This window comes from Camelina sativa, chromosome 11 (genome assembly GCF_000633955.1).
Source record: "Camelina sativa cultivar DH55 chromosome 11, Cs, whole genome shotgun sequence".
Taxonomy (NCBI): Eukaryota; Viridiplantae; Streptophyta; class Magnoliopsida; order Brassicales; family Brassicaceae; genus Camelina; species Camelina sativa.
Window position 1 is genome coordinate 23,562,635 of NC_025695.1, and position 24,815 is coordinate 23,587,449.

General features: G+C 34.2%; 3 protein-coding genes across 4 annotated transcripts; 1 reads left to right on the top strand and 2 right to left on the bottom strand.

Annotated features, from left to right (window-relative positions):
- On the bottom strand, positions 2,514-5,543 carry LOC104728255. Its single transcript, XM_010447265.1, has 5 exons — positions 5,284-5,543; positions 4,925-5,214; positions 4,600-4,778; positions 3,676-4,449; positions 2,514-3,599 (listed from the first exon to the last, which is right to left on the bottom strand). The coding sequence occupies exons 1-5, from the start codon at positions 5,541-5,543 to the stop codon at positions 2,514-2,516; spliced, it is 2,589 nt and encodes an 862-aa protein (XP_010445567.1).
- LOC104728256 lies at positions 18,038-18,744 on the bottom strand. The gene is made up of 2 exons (XM_010447266.1): positions 18,666-18,744; positions 18,038-18,573 (listed from the first exon to the last, which is right to left on the bottom strand). The coding sequence occupies exons 1-2, from the start codon at positions 18,742-18,744 to the stop codon at positions 18,038-18,040; spliced, it is 615 nt and encodes a 204-aa protein (XP_010445568.1).
- LOC104724123 (cysteine-rich repeat secretory protein 60-like) lies at positions 21,871-23,976 on the top strand. Of its 2 annotated transcripts, XM_019232602.1 has the most exons (4): positions 21,871-22,085; positions 22,412-23,070; positions 23,368-23,484; positions 23,749-23,976. In XM_019232602.1, exons 1-4 carry the CDS (start codon positions 21,985-21,987, stop codon positions 23,754-23,756), a joined length of 885 nt encoding a protein of 294 aa, XP_019088147.1. In that variant the 5' UTR covers positions 21,871-21,984; the 3' UTR covers positions 23,757-23,976. The 2 variants fall into 2 exon arrangements, with proteins under 2 accessions (XP_019088147.1, XP_010440876.1); XM_010442574.1 differs by lacking the exon at positions 21,871-22,085 and having other exon boundaries at positions 22,200-23,070.

Here is a 24,815-nt window from a genome sequence, read left to right on the forward strand (position 1 = left end):
CCATCCACACAACATCACTAGCAGATTTCAGAACATTGTGAAGTATATCTCTTGTCAAATCGAATCTCTTGTCGGAATCTATAATCTGATCCCCATTTTAACAGCAGCTTTCAAAGCCAAAATCCAATATACATCTCTATCTTTCTCAGGACGAAGCAAAACCTTGTACACTTCCTCACGTAACCTCTGGAAGAACCTGTGAATGAATCCAACGTAAAGCGATGGCAAATCTACGAAGTAACTAAACGCCCTAATCGGATATTGATTCACAAGCAAGAGTATATAATCACTAAGCTCTTCCCATCGTTCATTACGAGAGACCATAACGTTATAAGCTACGAAAGAAACAATGACTCTCAAGTAGTCAGTATCAACCTTTCTAGGGTTTTGCACCGTCAAGCAAGAAATCAGAAGCGGTTTGATCTCGTCGAGAGCGAGGCCAGAGATCTCGAAGTTGTTGCGGTTTCTTAACTCCGTGAGAGTTTCAGAGAGGTGCGAGATCGATCGGATTCTGACGAGGTCGTCAGAAGAGAATCTATAGATCTTGAGAAGCTTTAGGGTTAAGCAGTCTGCGAAATTAGAGACGCAGAAGTCGTAGAGAATACGAGCTTTTAAGTAGTCTTCGGATTCTCTAGGCGTGAAGAGTTGATCAACGAGCGTCACTAAGCCTTTATGGCTTGGAGTCGAGAGAATCTCTCTGGCTTTGATGGACAGATTTGCTGCAAAATCTGCCATTGTAGGGTAGAATCTGAAGTTTTTTCTTGAAAAAGTTTTGGATCTGTTTCGTTCTCTTAGGGTTTAAGGAAAGAGTTTGGAAGTGGTTGCGTTAATTATGCCCGAAACTGAATCCTAAAGACTGGACTTAATCCAAACAGGAAACTAATATTTTTACTCTTTGTTCTGTTTTGTGCTTACCAAAAAAAAAAAAAAAATTGAGAATACCTTAAATTTGATAACACAACATCAGAAAATTAAATTGCTAGATTTTTTTCTTACATATTCTTTTGGTGATGGAGAGTGAATTTGTTATCGAAAAAAGGACTGATGTATTAGTAAAATAGGTGAGTTGTAACTCGTATCAACAACAAATTCGTTGAAGACCACCTAGGTGTTATCAGGACTCCTAAATCTGAGAGATAAAGATAGATTGCGTAAGCAAAGAAAGAGAAGAGCTTCAATGTAAAAGTTCTCGAGGCTTCAAGTATTTATAGACTGGTTGGAACTTGGAAGATTCAAAGGACTTGACATGGTCGTTATTCGCTCAAATTCTCAGGTATCTCATTGTTTTGCATTCATGAGGCGCATAGAAGTATAATAAATAGGGCAAAAGGAATGAGTATTGGCAACGTTCATCCATATATTGCCGGTCCCTTTGGGAAGCTAAGAATTCCATGAAGTAACTAATTTGGTCTTTCATTTTCAAGTTTGGAAGATAATATAAGGAATGTATGATTGTATATATTAAAACAGAGTAGCTACAGCCATATATATACATAGAGAGGGAACCTAGGGTTAAAGTATTTATAAGGAGATCCCTAGACTTATACACTTCTACTATTTACTCTTATACACCCCCTTAAGATGAAGGAAGCTTGTTGACGCCAATATTGAGACACGCACGTTGGAAGTTTGTTCTTGAGAGTGGTTTGGTGAGACTGTCAGCCAGCTCATTATGAGTAGAAACGTGAGAGACACGAAGCTTGTTTGTTTGTATCTGGTCGCGAACAAAGTGATAATCGATAGCGATATGCTTCATTCGTGAATGGAAGACTGGATTTGCACATAAGTAGGTGGCACCAATGTTATCACAGTAAATCACCGGGGGTTGCGGAAGACGTATGCGCAGTTCAGTAAGGAGAGAAGACAACCAACAAACCTCAGCAGCTGTGTTGGCGACCGCCCGATACTCAGCCGTGGTGGAGGAACGAGCCACACCTTTTTGCTTCTTCGAAGACCAAGAGATTGGATTGCGGCCATTGTAGATAAGATACCCATTGGTGGAAACATAATCATCTGTATCACCTGCCCAATCTGCATCTGAGTAACCATGGAGAAAGATAGGAGAATTAGCGTGAAGATAGATACCATGTGTAGGTGTGCCAACAAGATAACCAAGAACCCGTTTCACCGCTTGCCAATGATCTGTTGTTGGACGATGCATGAATTGAGAGAGGCGATTGACGGCATAGAATATATCAGACGTGTAAAGGATAAATATTGGAGACTTCCAACAACAGAGCGGTATTGTGAAGCATCATCAAGAGGAGTACCCGTCGCCATAGTTAGTTTCGGTGAGGCCGACAAAGGGGTGGACACCGGTTTGGCATTGTGCATATTATTCTTGTGTATAAGATCCATGATATACTTGCGCTGCATGAGATGAAGACCAGTGGATGTCCGTGAAACCTCAATACCAAGGAAATAATGCAGATCGGTTGGGTCTTTGATGGAGAATCGTTGTGAGAAGAAAGTAAGAACCGATGCGATAACGGAGTGGTTATTGCCAGTGACAATTATGTCATCGACATAGACCAGAACATAAGTGATAGTGGAGCCAGAGCCGTGAATAAACAAAGATGCATGGCAAGTGAGTTGGTGAAACCTGCGTCCAGTAAGTGTTGCTTCAATGCCATGCACCACGCACGAGGCGCTTGCTTTAAGCCATAGATAGGCTTGCGGAGACGACAAACATGGTGAGGTCTGTCCTTGTCAACAAAACCAGGTGGTTGGGACATGTATACTTCTTCAGTGAGATCACCTTGGAGAAAAGCATTGTTGACATCAAGTTGTTTGAGTGGCCGGGACTTCTTAACAGCAACATCAAGAACAAGACGAATGGTGGTAGATTTGATTACCAGGCTGAAGGTCTCTGCATAGTCCTTACCATATTGTTGATGAAAGCCCTTTGCAACCAAGCGTGACTTGTAACGATCGAGAACACCATTGGCGTGAAATTTAGTTGTGAAAACCCACTTACAGCCAACAATGTTTTGGTGAGCATTAGGTGGAACAAGATCCCAAGTATGGTTGATAGTCAAAGCATCATATTCCTTGGAGCAAGCAGGACTCCAGTTCGGATCTTTCAAGGCCTGTGCAATGGTTGTAGGTTCCTTTAGGGAGATAGGAGAAGCGACAACATGAAGAGAAAGTTTGGTGTTTGGTTTGGTGATTCTGTTTTTGGCACGGGTTTGCATATTGTGGTTATTTTGTGGTGGTTCAATAGTCGTTGTTTGGTTCTGTGGTTGAATTGGACGGGCTCGGTGCGGAACGATGTTAGTTTGTGGTCGTGGCTGAGTTGTGGGACGCAACTCATTTTGAGGTGGAGTAGTAGGCTCATTAAACTTAGGGAGTGGCTGAGATGTGGGTCTCATCTCATTTTCTTGTGGAGCAGTAGGCTCCGTAGGAGAGGGAGAAGAAGAAGAAGAAGACTTAGAAGACAATACCTGAGATGATTTCGAGGTGGAGTGGCAAAGGTTCGAGTCCAGGGGTCCCAAACTCGGAGGCGGAGAAGCTGTTGGCGAAGACGGAGACACAACGTTGTTCGTGGGCTGTGCTGGGTTGGTCGTAGGGTGGTGGGTTTGTGTTTGTTGCTGTTGGGCCTGAGAAGTGGTGAGAGGCCCATTTGTTGTGTTATCCACCGGACATGATCGACGGTGATATGTGAGATGAAGCAACCAGAGGTGGAGGTGCTGGTGATGGAGCAACCAGAGGTAGTTGGACTAGAACCGGTGAGTGCGGGACCGGAGCCGGTGAGACGGAATCTGTTGTAGCCGGCAGTTTTGGAAGATCACGAAAAGGGAAGACATCTTCGATGAATTGGACATGGCGAGAGGTATACACTCGACCGGTGGGAACATGGAGGAAATAATAGGCACTTTGCATCATCGAGTAGCCAAGGAAGACACAACGTTGAGACCGATCATCAAGTTTGTGGTGTGCGTATGGTCGTAGCCAAGGGAAACAGAGGCAGCCAAAAACCCGACGTTTTGCGTAGTTTGGTGATGTTTGACAGAGCTTCTGGAACGGAGACTGCATGGACAGAACTGGAGTTGGCATCCGATTGAAGAGGAAGACAGCAGTTGCAAAAGCATATGGCCAATATCTTTTAGGAACCGACGCGGTGGACATAAGCATCAAACCAGTTTCGACAATGTGGTGATGCTTCCGTTCCGACACACCGTTGTGTTCAGGAGTATAGGGTGGAGAAGTGAGATGTGAGACACCATATGTTGAGAGAAAGCGCCGTAGAGCGATGAACTCACCCCCATTATCCGTGAACAAAGTGCCAAGACGTGTTTGAAACCGATTCTCAACAAGAGCCTTGTAGGCAATAATTTTTTTTTTCACGTCGGACTTCCGTTTAAGAGGGTAGAACCATGTATAGCGGGTGAAATGGTCAACAACAATAAGGTAATATTTGTAGTTTTGGTGAGAGAGAATGGGAGAAGTCTAAACATCAGAGTAAACATATTCAAGAGGGCGAGTAGAGAGAATTGTAGAGTGAGTAAAAGGAAGTTTGTGACTTTTATTAATGAAACACTTTGAGCAAGATAAGTTTTTGTGGGATGAGGAATCAAGAGGGAGAGAAAATGAGGAAACAATAGCATGTAAAATAGTAGAGGTTGGATGGCCAAGACAGTAGTGCCAAGAGAGAAGGCTTGGGCGTGGACCAGCAGCAGACATCATTGCAACAACATTGGGACTCGTCATAGGCCATTGATACAACTCATTAGCAGTCCGACCTTGGAGTAATGGGACCCCGTACAAAGATCCTTCACCTGAAATAAGGCAGGATAAAATTCCACAAAGACTTGATTAGCATTGCATAGACGATAGACAAATATTAAATTTTTGTGTATATTAGGAACATAAAGAATTTTGTCTAGTTTCAAAGTGCGAGTTTGAGTGGGAAGAAGCGCTAAACCCGTGTGAGTGATTGGCATGGTCGAGCCATAGGCGATGGTGAGATCATCGCCACCATTGTATGGCTGGTGAATAGCGAGGTTGTTGAGATCAGATGTGATGTGGTGAGTTGCACCACTATCTGAAATGGCCGGAGGCGATGTAGTAGCCACCATGTTTGCGCGTGGCTGCCATGGAGTAAATGAGGTGTTGTAACGTGGTGGAGCGGAGGCTTGAATCGAGTGGAGCTGCGGACAGCGGCGAGCACTGTGTCTCTGTGTGTGACAGATTTGACATTTGCCTAGATACAGCCTGAATGAGCGGTTGTTATTGTTGTTGTTTTTGTTGGCTTGCCAGTTGTTGTTGTTGTTGTTGCCTTGCCAGTTGTTGTTGTTGCTGTTGGAGCGGGAAGAGCGGTTGTGATTGCGATAGGTGTAGTTGTTGTTGTTGTTGTAGTCGCTACGACGATGGTATTGAGCAACATTTGCAGAGACTGGGAATGGCGTAGTTGTGATTGCAGTTTGGAGTGTGACTTCTCGATTACGGAGTCGTTCATGAACTTCGGTTATTGCAGCGAGTGTTTCCCATGCTTCAGCAGCAGTGGTAGCACGAGAAACCAACGGCTGAACGGAGGTCGACATTGCACCCAAGAGAGCACTGTATAGAAGACGGTCTTGACGTTTCCAAAACGTGAAATCAGGATTTGGTTTTGTTGTGGCATTTACAATGATGGTGGGTGGAGGAGGGGGAGAGATCCATCGAGATAACCAGAAAGCTCATAGCCGTCAATCAAGGCATGGATCTGCAGACTCCACATAAGGTAGTTCGTGTCATTGAGCTTGGTAACGTTAGCAGTGTTGACGTTGAACAGCGTGGTTGTGTTGGTGAAGATGACCTCACCAGACAAAGGAGAGTTGTTACCAGAGGTTGTCGTGGTGGTGGCGGAGAGCGACGGAAATCAAAATTTTTTTTAGGGTTTATCGAAGCTCTGATACCATATAAGGAATGTATGATTGTATATATGAAAACAGAGTAGCTACATCCATATATATACATAGAGATGGAGCCTAGTGTTAAAGTATTTACAAGGAGATCCCTAGACTTATACACTTCTACTATTTACTCTTATAGATAAAACCATTTTGATAATTTGGTTTGGTTTTAGAATTCAAAGACTGTTTGGTGTATATTTTTCATCCAATTCCTCACTAACTTTCAGCAGCTGACTTCAGAAAAATGTAAACATAATCCTTTGTCAAGTCGAAACTCATACCTGAATCCCCATTTAACATCAGGTTCTAAAGCCTAGGTCCTTGCTCTGGACCTTGTATGATGGTCTCTGACAAATCAGTAGAGAATAATCAAGAAAATTATTTTTAATTCATACAGTTTAGTTATGAACTAATGGATCATAGAAAGGCTTGGGATTTGGTAATTTACTCAACAACCACGAGCAACAAAATCATAGCAAAAAAAAAAAAGGAAAATCTAAGAAAGAAGAATGAAAAAGTACAAGTTTAAATTAAAATGGCGCATTGAGCTAAAATATAAGAAAAGAAGCCAAATTAATTTGATAAAAGGGACGCTAAACTTCCGTCAGTCGGACCAAACTTTGAGTGAAGTAATAAGTATAAGAATTAGATAAGATGTGAAGTGATCTAAGTGTAGTGGTCAAAGGTAAGTTCTTAATGCACAAGACACCATCACACTAGAGATCGAGTCCCGTTTCCTACGAATATATGGATTAGGCTAATGGGCCGGCATGTTGTGGCCCAATGGTTGATAAAAAAAAAGGTAACATAAGCTTTTTCATCAACACAAACTAGAAAAAGAAAAAATTGGTGACTGAATGTAATAAAATGTGGAGAATCCTTGCTCGAATAGACAAATTTAAGAAATAACACCATTAATTTTTAGCCATCAATAATTTAAAAACATTAGATCATTTTCAAAACTATTATATTCACATTACTAACTTCATAAAATTTTAAATCTTTGTTTCACATGAACAGAATTATTAGAAAATAAAAATATCATATAAAACATAATAAAAATATCTTGTGATTCTTGTCGAAAGGAGTATATATGTATATATATATATATATATAATCCAAAATAACTCAATAAAAACAATAACATATATAATCATTAATATATATATATATAGAAATATAATATAACATATATGAAACTTATATCTCCCTATTATTAATTTGGATGTACATTTGGTCAAGTAACATTTTATTTGTAATATCCAAAAAACATATTTAAAAGTTAAAATAATTCTAAAAGAAATTAGTAACCGTAATTTTAATATTCTAGAACATATAGCATCCAAAACCCTAAAACATATAATCTAACATAAAAAAAAAAACAAATCTCATAGTTTATTGAATTGTCTTTGTAGGTAGGGAGAAGTCTTTGTATTCAAGTATCATGTGTTTCCTAGGAAAATAATTTCAATGTTGTTTGATATATTGTTACAGGATAAACCGGTTAATAACCTGGTTTAGGCTATCTGATTTCTGGTTTAGTTAATTATGATTTATGGTTTACTTATTTCATCTTTCTGGCTTCTATATGTATGGGGTATGGCCTTAACCACAATTTACAAATCTAATCAATCAAATAAACAATTTCTCAAAATCCCTAAATCTCTTTGTTAACAATCTATTGATTCTCAATCCCTTACAAGTGATTCTTCTTCCTTCGTAATCACTTGCTAGGCTGAGATCTCCCTTTCCTCGAATTCTCGGTGAGTTCATGGATTGGGGTTTACTATCATCAACAAATACTGTTTCATTGGTATCAGTGCATTCGAGCTCTTCGGACCAAAATCTTCCTCACACAAGCATGATTCCCCTAAAGTATTCATTTGAGGAGGTGTATGACATAATGAAAAAACGTTTATGCATCTTTTGTGAAGAACAAGACACTCCTGGTCATCAACAGATAAATCACAAGAGATTTCGGATCGTCATGATGGAACGTGACAATGATCCAGCTTCCGATGATATAGAAGAAGTTCATCAAATCCAGAAAGTCGTGAAGAATCCTGACACGTTCGTGGAAACGGTGAAGAATTCAGATCCCTTAATCGAACCGTTGGAGAGTGCCTCAGTTTTACAGGTTCTACATTCCGTTTCTGATGTATTGATGGTGCATAAAGTGGATTCAAATGTTAAGGAAGTGGAAGAATCGCCTCAGCAATCAACAAATGGTAATGTCAAAAATGTTGTATATCAAGTGTTAATCGAATTCCTCTTAGAGTAACAAGTAAAAAAAAACAGAGGAAGTATCTCAAGGGGTGGAAGTTCAAGTTGGGGTTTACTATCATCAACAAATACTGTTTCATATATATACCATGTGGTAACAACTAACAACTCCTTTAGGCTTATTTACAAGCTAAATCATGAGTAAAACCAGTTTTTAAATGATTTTTTTCGACATTGGTAAAATTTATGTCGTCCAACTCGTTTTGGTTTGGAACAATTCTTCGATTCCAACTTTCACCTTTAAAAATTTCTAATTAAGAACTTATTGCTCAGGTAAATGGACTTTATGTTTATAACTAACTAATTAGCATTTATTTTACAGAACGATTTTAATAGTGCAGCATTGCAAAATGTTTTCCACCAAAATCGTGTCCAGTGTAAAGAAAAAGAGAGCCAGCTTCATTGGTGAGGCGCACGAACTCAAATTCATTGGTACCATTTCACTTCATTAGTACTCCCTCTGTATCATAAAGGTTGATGTTTTAGGATTTTTTCATGTATCACAGGATGATTTCTTTAGTCTATTTAATGTATTTTTATTCTTAAAATCAAACAACTAATTAATGTTTTTACTTTTATAATAAATAATCAAATATATGCATGCATTTGAATGACAAGTGTGAGAAAAATATAAGTAAATGAGTATTAAAAGAAATATAAAACAAAAGTAATTAATAATAATATAATATTTATTATTTTTCTTAATCTTGGTGCTAATCCTAAAAAATCAACTATTATGATACAGAGGGAGTATTAGAAATGTGTGATATCATGTCATCTGTAGCTAATTATAATATGGAGATTTACATGGAGACACACTTTGTGGGAAACTTTGTTCATTTAACACACTTTTTGACCACTAGGCACTTTTTGTCAATTTTTCCATTGTTCACATTATTTTTAGACCATTTTAGCCTCAAACATGTTTTTCCACTTTTTTGCCAATTCCATCTCTCTCTCTTCCTCATCTTCTTCCTCTCCATCAATTATTTTTATTTTTCTTTCTATTTGTTCATGTCCAACTTGAAATTAGATCTCTTCATATCTGATTTAGGTTTATTGTTGCTGGTATTTCTCTATTTTTTTGTCAACGAAAAGGAAATTGCACTCATGTTTTTTTTTATACAATCTTCATGAAAGAAGATCTAGAAGCTTTGCTTATATAATGTGAGTTCAATTCGTTTTCTGTATTTTGTTCTGGATTTCGATTTAGTTTTCTGGATTTTGTTCATGTCTAATTCGTCTCCCCTTAATCTTCAAAACCAATGATGTCCACAAAATAATGACCATATGGTTTGTTTACATGTAAATGGACCACGTGATGTCCATAAAACAGTGACCATATGGTTAGTTTCTTTGTGGCATCAACAATCAATTCTCATATGTTGTTTTTTTAAAGGGTTGTCCACGAGACAATGGTCATATGGTTAGTTTAGATGTCAATTAACCACATGATGTCCACGAGACAATGATCATATGGTTATTTTCTTTGTGTCATCAACAACCAATTCCCATATGTTGTTTTTCTTAAGGGTTATCCACGAGACATTGATCATATGGTTAGTTTACATGTAAATTGACCACATGATGTTCACGAAACAGTGACCATATGTTTAGTTTCTTTGTACCATCAACAACCAATTCCCATATGTTACCTTTTTTAAAAGTCCTTGTGGAGAGAACGAAGCAAGTGAGAACTATAACAATAGAAGATGAATTGGAGATATATGGTTTTTCCTTATTTCTCCTTTTATTTCGTAGTAAAATATTTTTTTTAATATTTGGATTGAATGTTTTATTAAGATTAAAAAATAGATTTCATCATAATTTGGCATTTATCCAAGTCAAAGCTTTGTATCTAGAGTATGAAAATAAATTAGAGATATGAAGAAGAAGGTAAAACAGCATGTGTGAGAATGATATCATGGAGGGAGGGAGATGAACTGAGTATCTAGAGTTTCCCCATTTTTTTTTGTGGTGAAGATGTTCATTGGAGAGAGAGAAAGAGAGTGATGAAGATGATGGATCTGAAAATTAAGAAATTATAAAAGAAAAGAAAAATAAGAAGATATTGCTGTAAATAAAAGAAAAGAAAAAAGATATTGTGAGGTTTGTTGAAGAAAAGATGTGGTTAGGATGATACTTTTGTTTTTTTATTGAGCATATTATTGTGTGCATAAAAAGAATTGGTTGGGAAAGAGGTGGTTTAGTAAAAGGGTGTTTTTGACAATTCAATCTAAGAAAGTGTATTGTAGACAAAAAGTGTGCTAAAGTGCAATATTACCATTAGAATATGTGTCGCTAATCTAATAATTATAGTTAGTATATACTAGCCCTTGCATATTCTTACATTAATCAATTAGTATCGGAAATGAGTAAGATCATGCGATATAATCTGATAATGGAGAGCTAAGAATATGCGTGCTTATGAATTCCAATACTAGTTAATAAACCTATTCAAAGCTGGAAACATTTTTTTTATAGAAATAGTGTAAATTCGTTGATAAAAAAAATAGTGTAAAGATAAAGACTTTTTGATGTGTATATGTCAATTAGAAACTGATCAAACGATTATACGAAGCTCTTCTTTTAGGTAATACTAGGTTTTGAACCCATGCTATGAGTGGGTTTATTTGATATATTTCGATGAAAATTATATATGATTGATGACGGTAATGAAATATTATCTTATAAAAAAGTTTAAATTAGTATTAAGGAAAAAATTAAATTTCAGATACACCATTTAAAAAAATATAAAAATCAGTTGTGTTATAAAATCAAATCTGATAAAAAAATCATGAATTTAACTCGACGTCCAGGCGAAGCGGATCAAACTGGTGACCTCACATATCCTAAACTATTTTTTTGACCACCAGGAAAACGAAACAATTTTATAATCATGAATTTATCACATTTTTCATATTTAATTGATCGCTACCACCTATGTTTTCGTGTTTTTTATTCAATGTTTCTTATTCTTCATATTATTTACTGTATATGAACACATGTATAGTTAAAACAACTTTTCGTCGATTCTTCTTCTTTAAACTCAAACAACATCAAATGATCTTGCGACGTCAATCTTTCTTAGACTTAAAAATAAAAAATTTACTGCAAGAATATCAAATCATCTGTAAAGTCATACACAGATCACTATCAAATACAAAATTATTATATTACATCAAATATAATATTCATCTAAAACATTCAGATGATATTCAGATGATTTGTGCATAGTAATATTCAGATGATTTGTGCATAGTAATTAATTAGTGAAATATCTAATTCTTATCGGTTAAAGGTTTCAATATTTATAATATTTTAAACTTTTAAAATTTATAAATTATAATTTTTAAAAAACCTTTTAAAAGCTAAGAATTTTAAAGTTATAATATTTTGAAACCTTTTAAAAGCTAAGACTTTTAGAAGTTTCAATATTTATAATATTTTAAACTTCTAAAAGGTTTCGAAATATAATATTTGAACCTTTTAAAAAGTTTCAATATTTATAATATTTAACTTTTAAAAAATTTAAATATTATTTTTTTTTTGAAACTTTTTAAAGTTTTAGTTTGATCAAATAAAAAACTGGATCAAACCGAATAAATTTAAACTTTTAAAAAACCTTTTAAAGCTAAGAATTTAAAAGTTATAATATTTTGAAACCTTTTAAAAGCTAAGACTTTTAGAAGTTTCAATATTTATAATATTTTAAACTTCTAAAAGGTTTTGAAATATAATATTTGAACCTTTAGAAAAGTTTCAATATTTATAATATTTAACTTTTAAAAATTTTAAATATTATAATTGTTTTTGAAACTTTTTAAAGTTTTAGTTTGATCAAATAAAAAACCGGATCAAACCAAATAAAACTTTTAAACTTGGACGCCTAATAAATCAAGCTTTCCTACGCATTCGTTGTTGGAAGCATATTAATCTTATTTATACGGGTTCTGAACCATTGTCTAAAAATTTTCTACCCGATGTGGGACGTTGTACAAAGTTCTTTTATTTTCATAAATTTAAAATTTTCCTTTTTCTAAAAATTTTTAATGTAGAAAATTCCAGAAATTTAAAAAAATGTTAATGAATAACATGTCAAATCCTGATAGATTGTTTAAAATAATTTTTAATATAGAAAATTCTGAAAATATAAAAAAAATGTTAATGAGTGACATGTCAAATCCCGATAGGTTGTTTAAAATCTTATGTGGACAGCCTTAGGAGCTTATAGCTCCTACTTTTATTTAGTATAGATTAAACTTTTTCAACCAAATATTTATAAATATTTTATTATATAGATTTTATTTCCATAGATTTTACTTTTTCTTTTTCTTTAAAAATCTAAATAATATAAAAATTATGGAAATTTTTTTAAAATTGTTAATTAGTAAGGTGGCTAATCACTATTGGTGGTTTTTTAAATTCTTCTTTGTCTTTAAAAATCCAAATAATATATAAATTCAGGAGAAATTTACAAATATTTATTATATAGATATTTCTATAATGAGTGACATGTCAAATCCCGATAGGTTGTTTAAAATCTTATGTGGACAGCCTTAGGAGCTTATAGCTCCTACTTTTATTTAGTATAGATTAAACTTTTTCAACCATAAATTTACAAATATTTTATTATATAGATTTTATTTCCATAGATTTTACTTTTTCTTTTTCTTTAAAAATCTAAATAATATAAAAATTATGGAAATTTTTTAAAATTGTTAATTAGTGAGGTGACTAATCACTATTGGTGGTTTTTTAAATTCTTCTTTTTCTTTAAAAATATAAATAATATATAAATTCAGGAGAAATTTACAAATATTTTATTATATAGATATTTCTATAATCCATAAATCGTGGCTAATCACTATTGGTGGTTTTTTTATTTTTTCTTTTTCTTTAAAAATCTAAATAATATATAAATTCTGAAGATTTTTAAAAATGCTAATTAGTGAGGTGGCTAATCACTATTGGTTGTTTTAAAGCTTAGGTGGACGCCTTTAAAATTGTTAATTAGTGAGGTGGCTAATTACTATTGGTGGTTTTTTAATATTTTTTTAATCTTGAAAAGTGTATAAATTCTGGAGATTTTAAAAAATGTTAATTAGTGACATGTCTAATCACAATTGGAGGTTTTAAATCCTATCTGGATGCCTTTAGGAGCTTTTAGCTTCTACTTTTTATTAGTAAAGATTTTGATACATAAACTAATACTACCGTGCATTGTGATATATATGAAGCTCTTCTTTTAGGTAATATTTTTTTTATGTTAATCTCTGCATCTATGTTAACATTTTTGAAGTACATTTTTGTGTTATCCTCTCTTATCTTTGTATCCAAACAAGTCTCAACTAAATTCTCTACAATCCTTACAACCAAACACAATCATTTCTTTATTTGATAATATTAATTTCCTAAAATATATCTATCTAATTTAAATCAATATGTTAGGTTAAAATATAATTCTCCTTTCATTTTTATTTAATCTTATATTTAATTATTTTAATTACTATTTAATACATAAAGTTAATAAAATTTTAGATTTTTTTCAGTATATAATGTGATTTGAATTTTTATAAACGAATATGTATTAAAAATTATCTTAGGATATTTGTAACCAAACAAGTATATCCACATATAGAGCTTGGAATACATTTTGGAATATATTTTGGAGTACAATAGGGTGCCATCACTTTTTGGCAACTTCGGGTCGGATTTTTAACTAAAATTATAACCGATTCAATTATCTGGATCCTCCTAAAGATTGCCGAATATTTTGGGCCGGTTTTTAACCCATAGCATACTTATTTACATCCAATTAATGTCAATTAATGCCCATTGTATCTTAGGAAAGATCTAATTTGCATGCCGAATTTTTAGGACTGAGTTTGACAAAAAGAATTGATAACCCAAATTATGTAACCACATCCTCTTAATCACATTAATTCACATCTCTATAATATAGCAACTAATTCAAGATGAATACATCTTAGGAAATATCTAATTTGCGTTTAATAAACGATTACATATTTGGTAAGATCTTATTAGCTTTAAATGTACACTATTAATCCAATAATATCAATTGAGAATCATAATAAGAATATGCCAGATTATTCATTCCTAAATCCTAACTAACAAATCGTAAAATGTATATTCTCAACTTGCGAATCAAGAGTTTCTACAAAACTTTAGCTATAACCGTTAACAATATATATATCAACAAAATAAAAGACTTGTGGTACACCATGGGATAAAACCTAGTTTGGTAGTAATTCTGATAACATCGGAATGATATTTGGAACGATAAAAAGATTCCGGATCTATATTATTAGATAATGAGAAAGAGAGAGTAGAGATGTCGATCATTTGTGGAAATTGTTTTTATTTTACATTTCGTTTTTGAAGAATTGGATATTTTTTTCAAAACATTTAACGTCTCATTTAATTTAATTGTTAATTGTCTGAGGTTATATTTTTGAATGAATTTTGATTAAAGAACAATTAAAAATTAATGTGTACACTACCAGAGTCAAAAGACATGACTATGTAATACTTTAGGATCAAATCCAAAAAATACCAAAAATTACACTACAAATTTGTTAGACTCAAATAGAGTTAAGACCATAAAAGAGATTTTTGTTGTTTTTACTCAAATTAAACAGAAATGAAAGCGACGTAAATCAATAAGATAAAAGCATTGGGCATAGAAAATTTGTAGGGATTCATGAAATTATAAATACGATAATGAAACAGGAATAAGATAATGTAACGTTCTTAAAATAAAATCACTACAATAAAGTTAACTCAGGCAACGTTCTATACTTCTATTCAGTTTTTGAAATCAAATCACTAAGATAAAGTTAAACTAGTCTCCCAGCGTTTAATCTCAAGAAGTCAAACCTCTAACATAAATAATAAAAGAAAATCCTAAAAGTTAGTTTGGAGTAAAAAAATATTTGAATCGGATAAAAACCGATCAGTCCATGCATTACTCGTTATTTTTTGGTAATCGTCGGACGAAATAAACAGGCATAATGCCACCCGGGGCGTTGTTGGACTAGCACGCCTCACATATATCATTTTGTTAGAAAATAACCTTTGACTATGATCGATTCTCATCATCAACCAAGTTTGATATCGTCTAACCGGATCTACTTGGTGCATACCCAAAAATGAGCCAAAGTCAGACATTTACTATTAAAACGAAGTCAGATTTTCTTGCATCGGTTTCACATCAAAACGAAGTTGCGCAAAGCATTATCTCAAAGAATGTATTTCCTAGACCTTCCGAAGACTTTTCTCCTCTAAATCTCCGAAGTATTTCACAACCTATAAAAATAATATTCCTAAAAACAAAAAAACATAAATATAAATGAATAATGTAAACAACAACAAAAATATTGAAAACGAGACACACAAAGTGTAGAGGGTTTTCTTGAACATGAAAAATAAATCATTAACTATATTATCATTGACAAATTTTTATTTTAATTTTGTTAATGTACTATTTTGTTAATTATAGTGATTTAGTATATAATCCACAGTATACCGCACAAAAATTTACAATTTTAATTAAATCAATTTGATTCAATATTTTTTTATATTGGTGTTGTTAAAAAATATATAAATTTTTTTTCTTAAAAGACTCTACAAAAATACTAGTATAGATTTTTGAGAAAATAATACTTCCTCTGTTTTATAATATAGGATGTTTTAGAGAATATTTTTTGTTTCATAATATAAGATGTTTTCAATTTTCTATGCTATTTTTAGATTAGTTTAATAATTTTTACTATGCAGTCTTGTTTATGATTAGTTGAACTTTTTTAAAATGGTTATTTATTAATCTGCATGCTTCCATTCAAAACATCTTATATTTTGAAATTGAGGAAATATAACAAACTCAAACTTATACTCCCTCTTTCCCACAAAGATTGATGTTTTGGGATATTTTTTTGTCCCACAAAGATTGATGTTTTGTAAACTTCAAGAAATAATCATTGAAAAGATTTAAAATTTTGAACTGTTATTAGTTTAAAATTAAATAATATCTCTTTAGTAAAAAAAAAGAATATATTTAAATTCAATAATTATTGTTTTCTTAAAATATATAAAAGATTCTAAACATCAATCTTTGTGAGACAGAGGAAGTATTACAATAGTGATTCTGAATGACAAATTTGAAATACATTTAATGTTACCAAAATTGAATATCTTCTATCTACAACTTTGGATTTCACCAACATCAATACAAACAAACAATAAATCAACAAATTTTATGAGTATGCCTGAAATGTTTAGTTATGATGATAATATTATCATATGTTAACTATAGTACGAAAACTCTCCTATCTTTTGAAAATAAAGAAATGTTAAATGAAGTGGTACGGGTGTTCCTTCGAGAGCAAGCAATGAATATCCTAAAAAGAAGAAATGGAAAACTCGATGAGTGCGATGGTACAGTTGGAGAAATGTGTCTTCGTTCGAAAAAGGTTTTTTTTTTTTTTTTTTTAAATCATTCAAATTTAAAGGCATGGAACCAAATATTTTACAGAGCCGAAACCCAATAAGATAAATATTAAAATAAATATTAAACCAAACTAAAAACCCCTTAGTTAGAATAGAACCAATCTTGAACCAAAGAGTTGAATCATAACCAATGAAACGGCGAACCACTCCACGCTGTCATCAATGATTGGGATGAAAAAACACGAGATCCTTTTTTTTAACAAGAGGAGAATCCAGGGGCAATTAGGGTTTGTCTTTTCTTTTAACAAGATCCTTCAAACCAGAGTTGTAGCATGTCGGAGGATAGGATGGAGTTAGAGTGACGGTAGCTGAGTGCTCTGTTTCGCACAAGAGAGTCGATCTGTTTAACAATAAGGTCGGCGGACTTGAAGCTGTTCCGATGAAGACGATGGTTCATTTCCGTCCATATGTTGTAGATCGTAGCTTGCCAAACCGTGAGAAGGAGTATCTTGACAACTCTAGAACCTTGGAAGCTGGTGAGTTGCTGAAGGCAGTCAGACCAAGAACGGACATGGAGAAGGAGCAGCGGTTGGCGATGAGGTTCTAGATGCTCCAGCTGAATGGACAGTCAAAGAAAAGGTGATCACGACTTTCCTCAGTCGATCTGCATAGCAGACAAGACGGATCTACCTGTAAACCCCAAGATCGAAGTCTATCCCTAGTTGGACATCTATTCAACACAAATAACCAGGTGAGGAATCTATGCTTTGGTATGCCTTTAGTGAACCAAACGATCCTATACCATGCCACCTTAGGTAGAGTTTCTTTTAGGGCAGTGTAGATTTACCAGTAGTTCGACCATCTCGCAGTTGGTCATTAATCCACCAGATGTACTTATCCTCTTCGTCTTCTAGTTGTAAGGTAGTTAGCTCAATATGAAGATTGACCTGTTTTTCGGATCGTGCAGGTGGTACCCTCCATGTGCCATGACGCCAGAGGTCTGCGATGGTTGATCTTAGCGGGATGCCCAAAGTTCCTTCATTGTGCAGGTAGGTTGACAGCCGTCCTAGACTACACCAGTGATCGCTCCAAAACCTACAACTTCTTCCATTGCCAACCTTAATCTTTATCCAATGGAATACCTCTTCCCAAAGCTTTAAAAGTTTGTTCGTTAACCAGGAGAACTTGTTACTTGGCTTCTGGGTCCAAAAGTTACTAGGATCCCCAGAGAGAACAGCCGACTTGAACCACACAACCCACACCGAGCCTGCCCTGAAGAATAAGAGCCAGATAAGTTTTATCATACATGCTGTATTCCATTTCCGCAAGTCACGAATACCTAGTCTTCCCTCTGATTTCGCATTTGTGATAGTTTCCCAAGCCACTCGGGCCTAGTGATGACCCTTTGTAGTTCCTTTCCACAGGAAAGCACCAGTTAGAGAGTTCAATGTGTCAATACACTTCTTTGGCAAGAGGAAAGCTGAGCACCAGAAGTTCGTCAGTCCAGCAATCACAATGTTTAGGAGTTGTAACCTTCCCGCAAATGAGAGAGATTTCGTGGACCAGGCATTTAAGCTACTTTTTACTTTCTGAATCAGAGGAGCACAGTCGAGCAAGGTAAGCTTTTTAGTGCAGAGAGGTATGCCTAGATAACGGATCGGTAGTTGTCCATGGCTAACCCCTGTTTCAAGTTTGATCTGGTCAATTTCAGGTTGAGAAAGCCCGGAAGAGAAGAAACTAGTCTTAGGGAGACTGACAGCCAGACCAGAGACAGCTTCAAAATCCTTCAAAATGGTAAGGACCCTTTGAACCGAGGCTAATGATCCATCTACAAATATCAACAAGTCGTCTGCAAAGCATAAGTGAGTGAGCTTTAAATCACGACACCTGTAATGATACTTTATTTTTCCTTCTTCTGCAGCTTTATCTAACATGGCAGAAAGACAATTTAGTGCAAGAACGAAGAGGTAAGGCGATAGTGGATCACCCTGCCTGAGCCCTCTTCTACTTTTAAAGTACCCATGCACGCGCCCATTGAAGCCAAATGAGAAGGAGGGAGTGCATATACATGCCCGAAGCCATTGAATATAGAGTTCATGTACTTCTATTCCCCTTAGACAGCTAAAGATAAATTCCCATCGGATAGTATCAAATGCTTTTGTGATGGCAACCTTTATTGTTATCCGTTTGGGTTCTTTCTCTCGATGATAACCATTTACAAGTTCCACAGCAAGCAAGGTATTTTCAACTAATAGTCTTCCTTTGATAAATGCAGTTTGATTCCGCTGGACCAAAGCTGGGAGGGCAGGTTTGATTCTTGCTACCAGAAGCTTGGAGATGACTTTACATAGAGTATTAAGACAGGAGATTGGTCAAAAATCTGAGATGAGAGAGGCTCCGGGGAATTTCGGGATCAAAGCAAGTGTTGTTGCATTAGTCGCTGAAGGCAAGAAGGATGTGTAGAAAAACTTTTGAATGCTTGTGGTGACATCTGAACCAAGGATCCCCCAAGCGGATTTGTAGAAGGCAGAGGTAAAACCATCAGGCCCTGGTGCCTTATTTGCATTTAGCTTAAACATTACCTTTGTGATTTCCTCAATGGTAGGCTGTTTTACCATTGTGAGTTTTAGTTCAGGGGAACATCGGTAAGTTATAATGCTTTGTATCCGTGCATGACCAACGGAGATGGGTAGCATAACAACAGAACCAAGTAGAGATTCAAAATGACTAACAGCCAGTCGACTCATTTCAACTGGATCATCAATAATAGCTCCCGAAGAGCTAGAGAAGGATCTGATGGCGTTGAATGCATTGTGGATCCTGGTAATGCGATGAAAGTAAGCCGTGTTTAAATCTCCCTCTTTAAGCCAGTTAATGCGAGATCATTGTCGGAAATACGCTTCTTCCACCCTTCTGAGGAAATTCCATTTGGTGTGGAGGTCTTTCTCTTCTTGGAACAGAGCTGGCGACGGATTGGATATAGCTTGTACCTGCACAGTTTGTAGCAGTAAGTTAGTCTTTCTCACTCTATTTTGTATATCTGAAAAATTCTCTTTCGAAAGTGTTTTTAGCTCTCTTTTGAATGTTTTCTGTTTTGCACTGAGAGCCGACAAACACATTTCCCTTTGATTTGTGTTTCCAGCCGGACAAATCAGGTGAAAAGAGGACCTTAATAGCGCACATCAAACAAATCAAGCTGTAAAAGACAATCCCACAACTCTGTCATTCGCGAGGTTAAGTGATTGGCATTTGCATTGGAGGTTTCTTCTTTCTTTACAATTTTAACTTAAGAAAAATTAAATTAAATTTAACCAGAAAAATATGAACCTTAAAGCTCTCACGGAGATCACCCACCTACCCTCCCTTCGAGAATTATTTGTAGAAAAAAAGAAAAAAGAAAAAAGAATATTCAGCTTTACAATTTGACATTCTTTAGTTATGAAAGATAAAATAAATACTATTTCCTTTTTTCTTTTCAATTTAACACTTTTTTGTTATGGAAGAAAGACCAACATAATATTATTGAAAATGTTTTTCACAAAAAAAAATAATAATAATATTATTGAAAATGTGAAGATTGTTGTTAAAGTCTCTATTTACTATTTACTTTTTTGAAGTTGTGAATTTTTCAGTTATCTTGTTTACATTACAACTTCTTTAAAAAAGAAAAAGAAAAAATGGGCCGTTGACATTAGTACTTCACTACATCTTGAAAATAAGAGTTAATTTGTTTTTTTCCCGTCAAAAATTATAAGTTAACTACAACTAAAAAATATAAAGTAAAAAGAAATAATCATTTACAAATAAAAGTTTAATCACAACTTAAAATTACATATTTACACAACAAATAATAATCTAACACTTAAGTCGATATTTAGTTGAGTCTAAATTTGGAGTAATCTATGGGAAGTGTTGAATAGTCTGATATCGATATTTTATGTAAAGAGTTCACAACATTAAGTAAAATAAAAAAGTAAATAGTAAATACTTAAGATTAATGTATACATATATTCTAAATTAATTTGGGTCCGCACTACGGTACTGCGACCTATAAAGTTATATTTTAGATATATGTATAACGCTTATAAGCACATAATCATGATAACTACTGCATTTTAAAATAAATTATTTTCTATATGCCTAATATTATTATAAATTTTAAGAATTAGAAAACCTTTTCTTGCATGGCTGCCTGCTTTATGAAAAGCTTAGAACTTCTTTAGTGAACCCATCCACATGTTATTGAAAATATATTTAAATTTTACAATTAATTTACACCTTCTAATTATTACCCATCACTAATTAGCTTACTTTGCGATCACACCCTCAAACGTTTCTCAATAATTTGATAAGCTAACTTATTGCAGATTAAGAAATAATTAAGTAAAACACTAAATATTGATTGCTAAATTTTGAAAATATATATGATAAAAATTTAAAACAATTTTGATCAATAACAATGATGGTTTATTGTAGGCCTGGGCATTCGGTTAACCATTCGGTTTCGGTTCGGTTGTATTCGGTTTCGGTTATTTTGGATATAGTAATATAGTAACCATTTGGATATTTTTGAAATTTCGGTTCGGTTCGGTTCGGTTTCTTTCGGTTCGGTTTCGGTTTGGTTATTTAAATAAATAACCATAACTAACATAAATTATATTAACATTAACCAAATAAACCAAATATAACCAAAACTAACCGAATATAACCAAAATTAACCAAATATACAATAACAAAAATACAAAAAAGGGAAAAATATGGATTCAATTTTACAAAATAGTATTTAACTTTGTAAATTCAAAATAATAACATTTACATATATTGATTATTTAAAATATTTAATTGTTTTGAATCTAGAAATAATTTATATTTTAAGTTTATTTTATAGTTTTGCATAATATTAAGTATATAATATTTGATATCTTCTAGGTTTTCGGATATTTCGGTTAACCATTTAATTGTCGGTTCGGTTCGGTTCGGTTTCAGTTAGTTTGGATATAGATTTTTACTAACCATTCGGGTATTTGAAGAATTTCGGTTCGATTCGGTTTGGTTTTTTTCGGTTCGGTTTCGGTCGGTTATTTGGTTATCGGTTATTTTGCCCAGCCCTAGTTTATTGAATCGCATAAACATAATCAATATGGAAATGAATACTATAAAAATAACTTCATTCTTCTGCGATTACTGATTAGTTACCATTATATATATTTAATATATATATTGTGAGTAGTTAAATCATACGAATTCACGTTACCATTTTATCATTCCACATGCAGTTTACCTTTAAGTAAACCTTAATCAGTTAACATGTATAAATAAGTATCCATTTTCATTGCTAATGTCTTTCTCTCTTTTACCATCAATGCCAATGGCAAGAAACATCATCAAAACTCTCTCCTTCTTCTTTCTCCTTGCCGCAACGGCTCCTTCAATCTCTTTNGATTTATTGAATCGCATAAACATAATCAATATTGAAATGAATACTATAAAAATAACTCATTCTTCTCATAATTATGTGATTACTGATTAGTTACCATTGTACTTGATATATGATGTGAGTAGTTAAATCATACGAATTCACGTTACCATTTCATCATTCCACATTACCTTTAAGTAAACCTTAATCAGTTAACATGTATAAATAAGTATCCATTTTCATTGCTAATGTCTTTCTCTCTTTTACCATCAATGCCAATGGCAAGAACCATCATCAAAACTCTCTCCTTCTTCTTTCTCATTGCCGCAACGGCTCCTTCATTTTCCACCGCAACCTCCGCCACAGACACATTCGTCTACGGCGGCTGCTCCCAGCAAAAATTCTCTCCGTCCTCTGCTTATGAGTCAAACCTCAACTCTCTTCTCACTTCTCTAGTCAACTCAGCCACATACTCATCCTACAACAACTTCACCATCATGGGCTCTTCCTCCTCGGACACAGCCCGTGGCCTCTTCCAATGCCGCGGTGACCTCTCCATGCCCGACTGCGCTACGTGTGTGGCACGTGCCGTCTCTCAAGTTGGCCCTCTTTGTCCTTTCACCTGCGGTGGAGCACTCCAGCTAGCCGGCTGCTACATCAAGTACGATAATATCAGCTTCCTTGGCCAAGAAGACAAGACCGTTGTCCTCAAGAAGTGTGGACCCTCTGAGGGTTACAACACTGATGGGATCGGCCGGAGAGACGCCGTTCTCACGGAGCTAGTCAATGGTGGAGGCTATTTTCGAGCGGGAGGGTCCGGTGATGTTCAAGGTATGGGACAGTGTGTAGGAGATCTATCTGTATCGGAGTGCCAAGACTGTTTAGGAACGGCCATCGGACGGCTAAAGAATGATTGTGGCACGTCCGTCTTCGGAGACATGTTCTTGGCTAAGTGTTACGCAAGATATTCAACTGATGGGGCACAACACTATGCCAAGTCTCATAATTGTAAGTTTTCTTTACTTACTAGTTACTACTATTAGTTTACTATTATTAGTAAGGCAAGTCTCTAATGTATAAATTTGTTTACTCTCTCTAAAAAAAACTTGAGTTATCTATATTGCTTTAGAATTTGTTTTGAATATTATAAAACTTACTGAAAATAAAGATTTGCACTAATATATATATATATATATATTTTTATATATATATTTTTATTTTTTTTTTGTGGGCAATTTGCACTAATATTTAAATGAAGCAAGATCCTTATTTTTTTGCAATGCTAAACTGTTGTTGATTACATAGATAAAGCAAACTACGGAGGTGAAAGGACGTTTGCGATCATCATAGGACTACTAGCTGCAGTTGTTCTTCTAATTATCTTCCTTCTTTTCCTCAGAGGTGTTTGCAGTCGTGGCGGAGGTAAAATTATTTTTCTTACATAATTTCTAGTTTTACCCGATTTAAATCACAAAAGATACGAAAAACACACACAAAAACATATTCAAATTATACATGCATGGGTTTTATGATAAAGGTCTGTCATGAGTCATGTTATATTATTTAAGATGCTTGCACGTGCATCATAAAATTAGGTGAATCGAGGAGTAGTATAGTAACCTTTATTATTAGGATATTCAAAGTTTTAATTAATAATATGTGTATATAAAATTTAAATTTTTTCAGGTAAATAAATGTCAAAGTTCTGAGGATTCGCAAGAGCGTGGATCTCAAAGAAGCATAAAAAATCAGATGAGATGTATATCGCTTTGGATTCTGTCAAAACTTTATTTCTTTTTCTACTTTTTTCAGCATATTTTAATTATTTTTGTTTGGATTGTTGTTACATAATACTTGTGATAATAATTATTTTAAATGAAAAAGAGATAAGAAAAGGAAGTCTTAAGGAATGCATATCCGGTCCGAAACAAAGATTACGACTAAAGCAACAAAGTAAAAGGGGGATAGCAAAAGAGAGGTGTAAAACTAAAAGCAAAAGTTTATGTCGATCTTTATTTGTCAAATGGCATATATTCTCTTCTAAAGATACCAAATTGTATAATATTATTTTCAAATGTTACCTTCACTTTAAAGAGAAAGCAATGCATATGTTTTCTTACGTTAAAACATTTCATAAATTTACTCAAACATCACTTATAAGTTCGATTTTTACTCAAACAACAACTTTTACTCAAACAACACATAAAAATTTGAAAAAAACGTTAAAGCATTAGGTTAAACTATTAATTACAGAAGTACCATTACATATTGTTAAACCCGATAGTTAAAGAGAGATTTCGACCTAAAACTTTTCCAGAATTACCATAAAAGAAAAATCTTTGTTAAGGCTCTGCGAGGGTGAGGAGATCTGGTGAGTTGGAGTTGGGATAAATGTTATTTTTCTCGTGAGGGGGTTTTAATATAGAGGAAGAGAAGCAAATTTTGAAAATTTTCGGAAGAACGAAGCTAGGCGTCGGCGAGAATCCAGTAAAGGTAAGTTCTGAGTGAAACGTATAGTTATATAAACACCGTGACAGCTTCGGATGTGTTGATAGTACAGTTGTGTATTATAAATTTTAGTTTGGTGAAGGTGGGTTGGGTAGATTTAGCGGTGGCCGAGAAAAGTAGGTTATAGTGACGACGACGATGAGTAGAAAGATTGGGTTAAGGGGTGTAGTTTAATTTCGAGTCTCCCAGAAAGTTAGTTAGTAACACAATGAAACCCTTTCTTTAATTTTGAAATGGTTGATAGG

What these genes read in the sequence shown, in the direction of transcription:
- LOC104728255 (XM_010447265.1), bottom strand. Translation starts at nt 5,543, where the DNA reads ATGTCGACCTCCGTTCAGCCGTTGGTTTCTCGTGCTACCACTGCTGCT. An exon ending in CTACTATTTTACATGCTATT is followed by an intron (nt 4,450 to 4,599) that starts GTTTCCTCATTT and finishes TCTGATGTTTAG; the next exon opens with ACTTCTCCCATTCTCTCTCA. An exon ending in CACCAGCACCTCCACCTCTG is followed by an intron (nt 3,600 to 3,675) that starts GTTGCTTCATCT and finishes ACCACTTCTCAG; the next exon opens with GCCCAACAGCAACAAACACA.
- LOC104728256 (XM_010447266.1), bottom strand. Translation starts at nt 18,744, where the DNA reads ATGAACTCTATATTCAATGGCTTCGGGCATGTATATGCACTCCCTCCT. An exon ending in TTCAATGGGCGCGTGCATGG is followed by an intron (nt 18,574 to 18,665) that starts GTACTTTAAAAG and finishes CTGCCATGTTAG; the next exon opens with ATAAAGCTGCAGAAGAAGGA.
- LOC104724123 (XM_019232602.1), top strand. Translation starts at nt 21,985, where the DNA reads ATGTCTTTCTCTCTTTTACCATCAATGCCAATGGCAAGAAACATCATC. An exon ending in CTATGCCAAGTCTCATAATT is followed by an intron (nt 23,071 to 23,367) that starts GTAAGTTTTCTT and finishes TTGATTACATAG; the next exon opens with ATAAAGCAAACTACGGAGGT.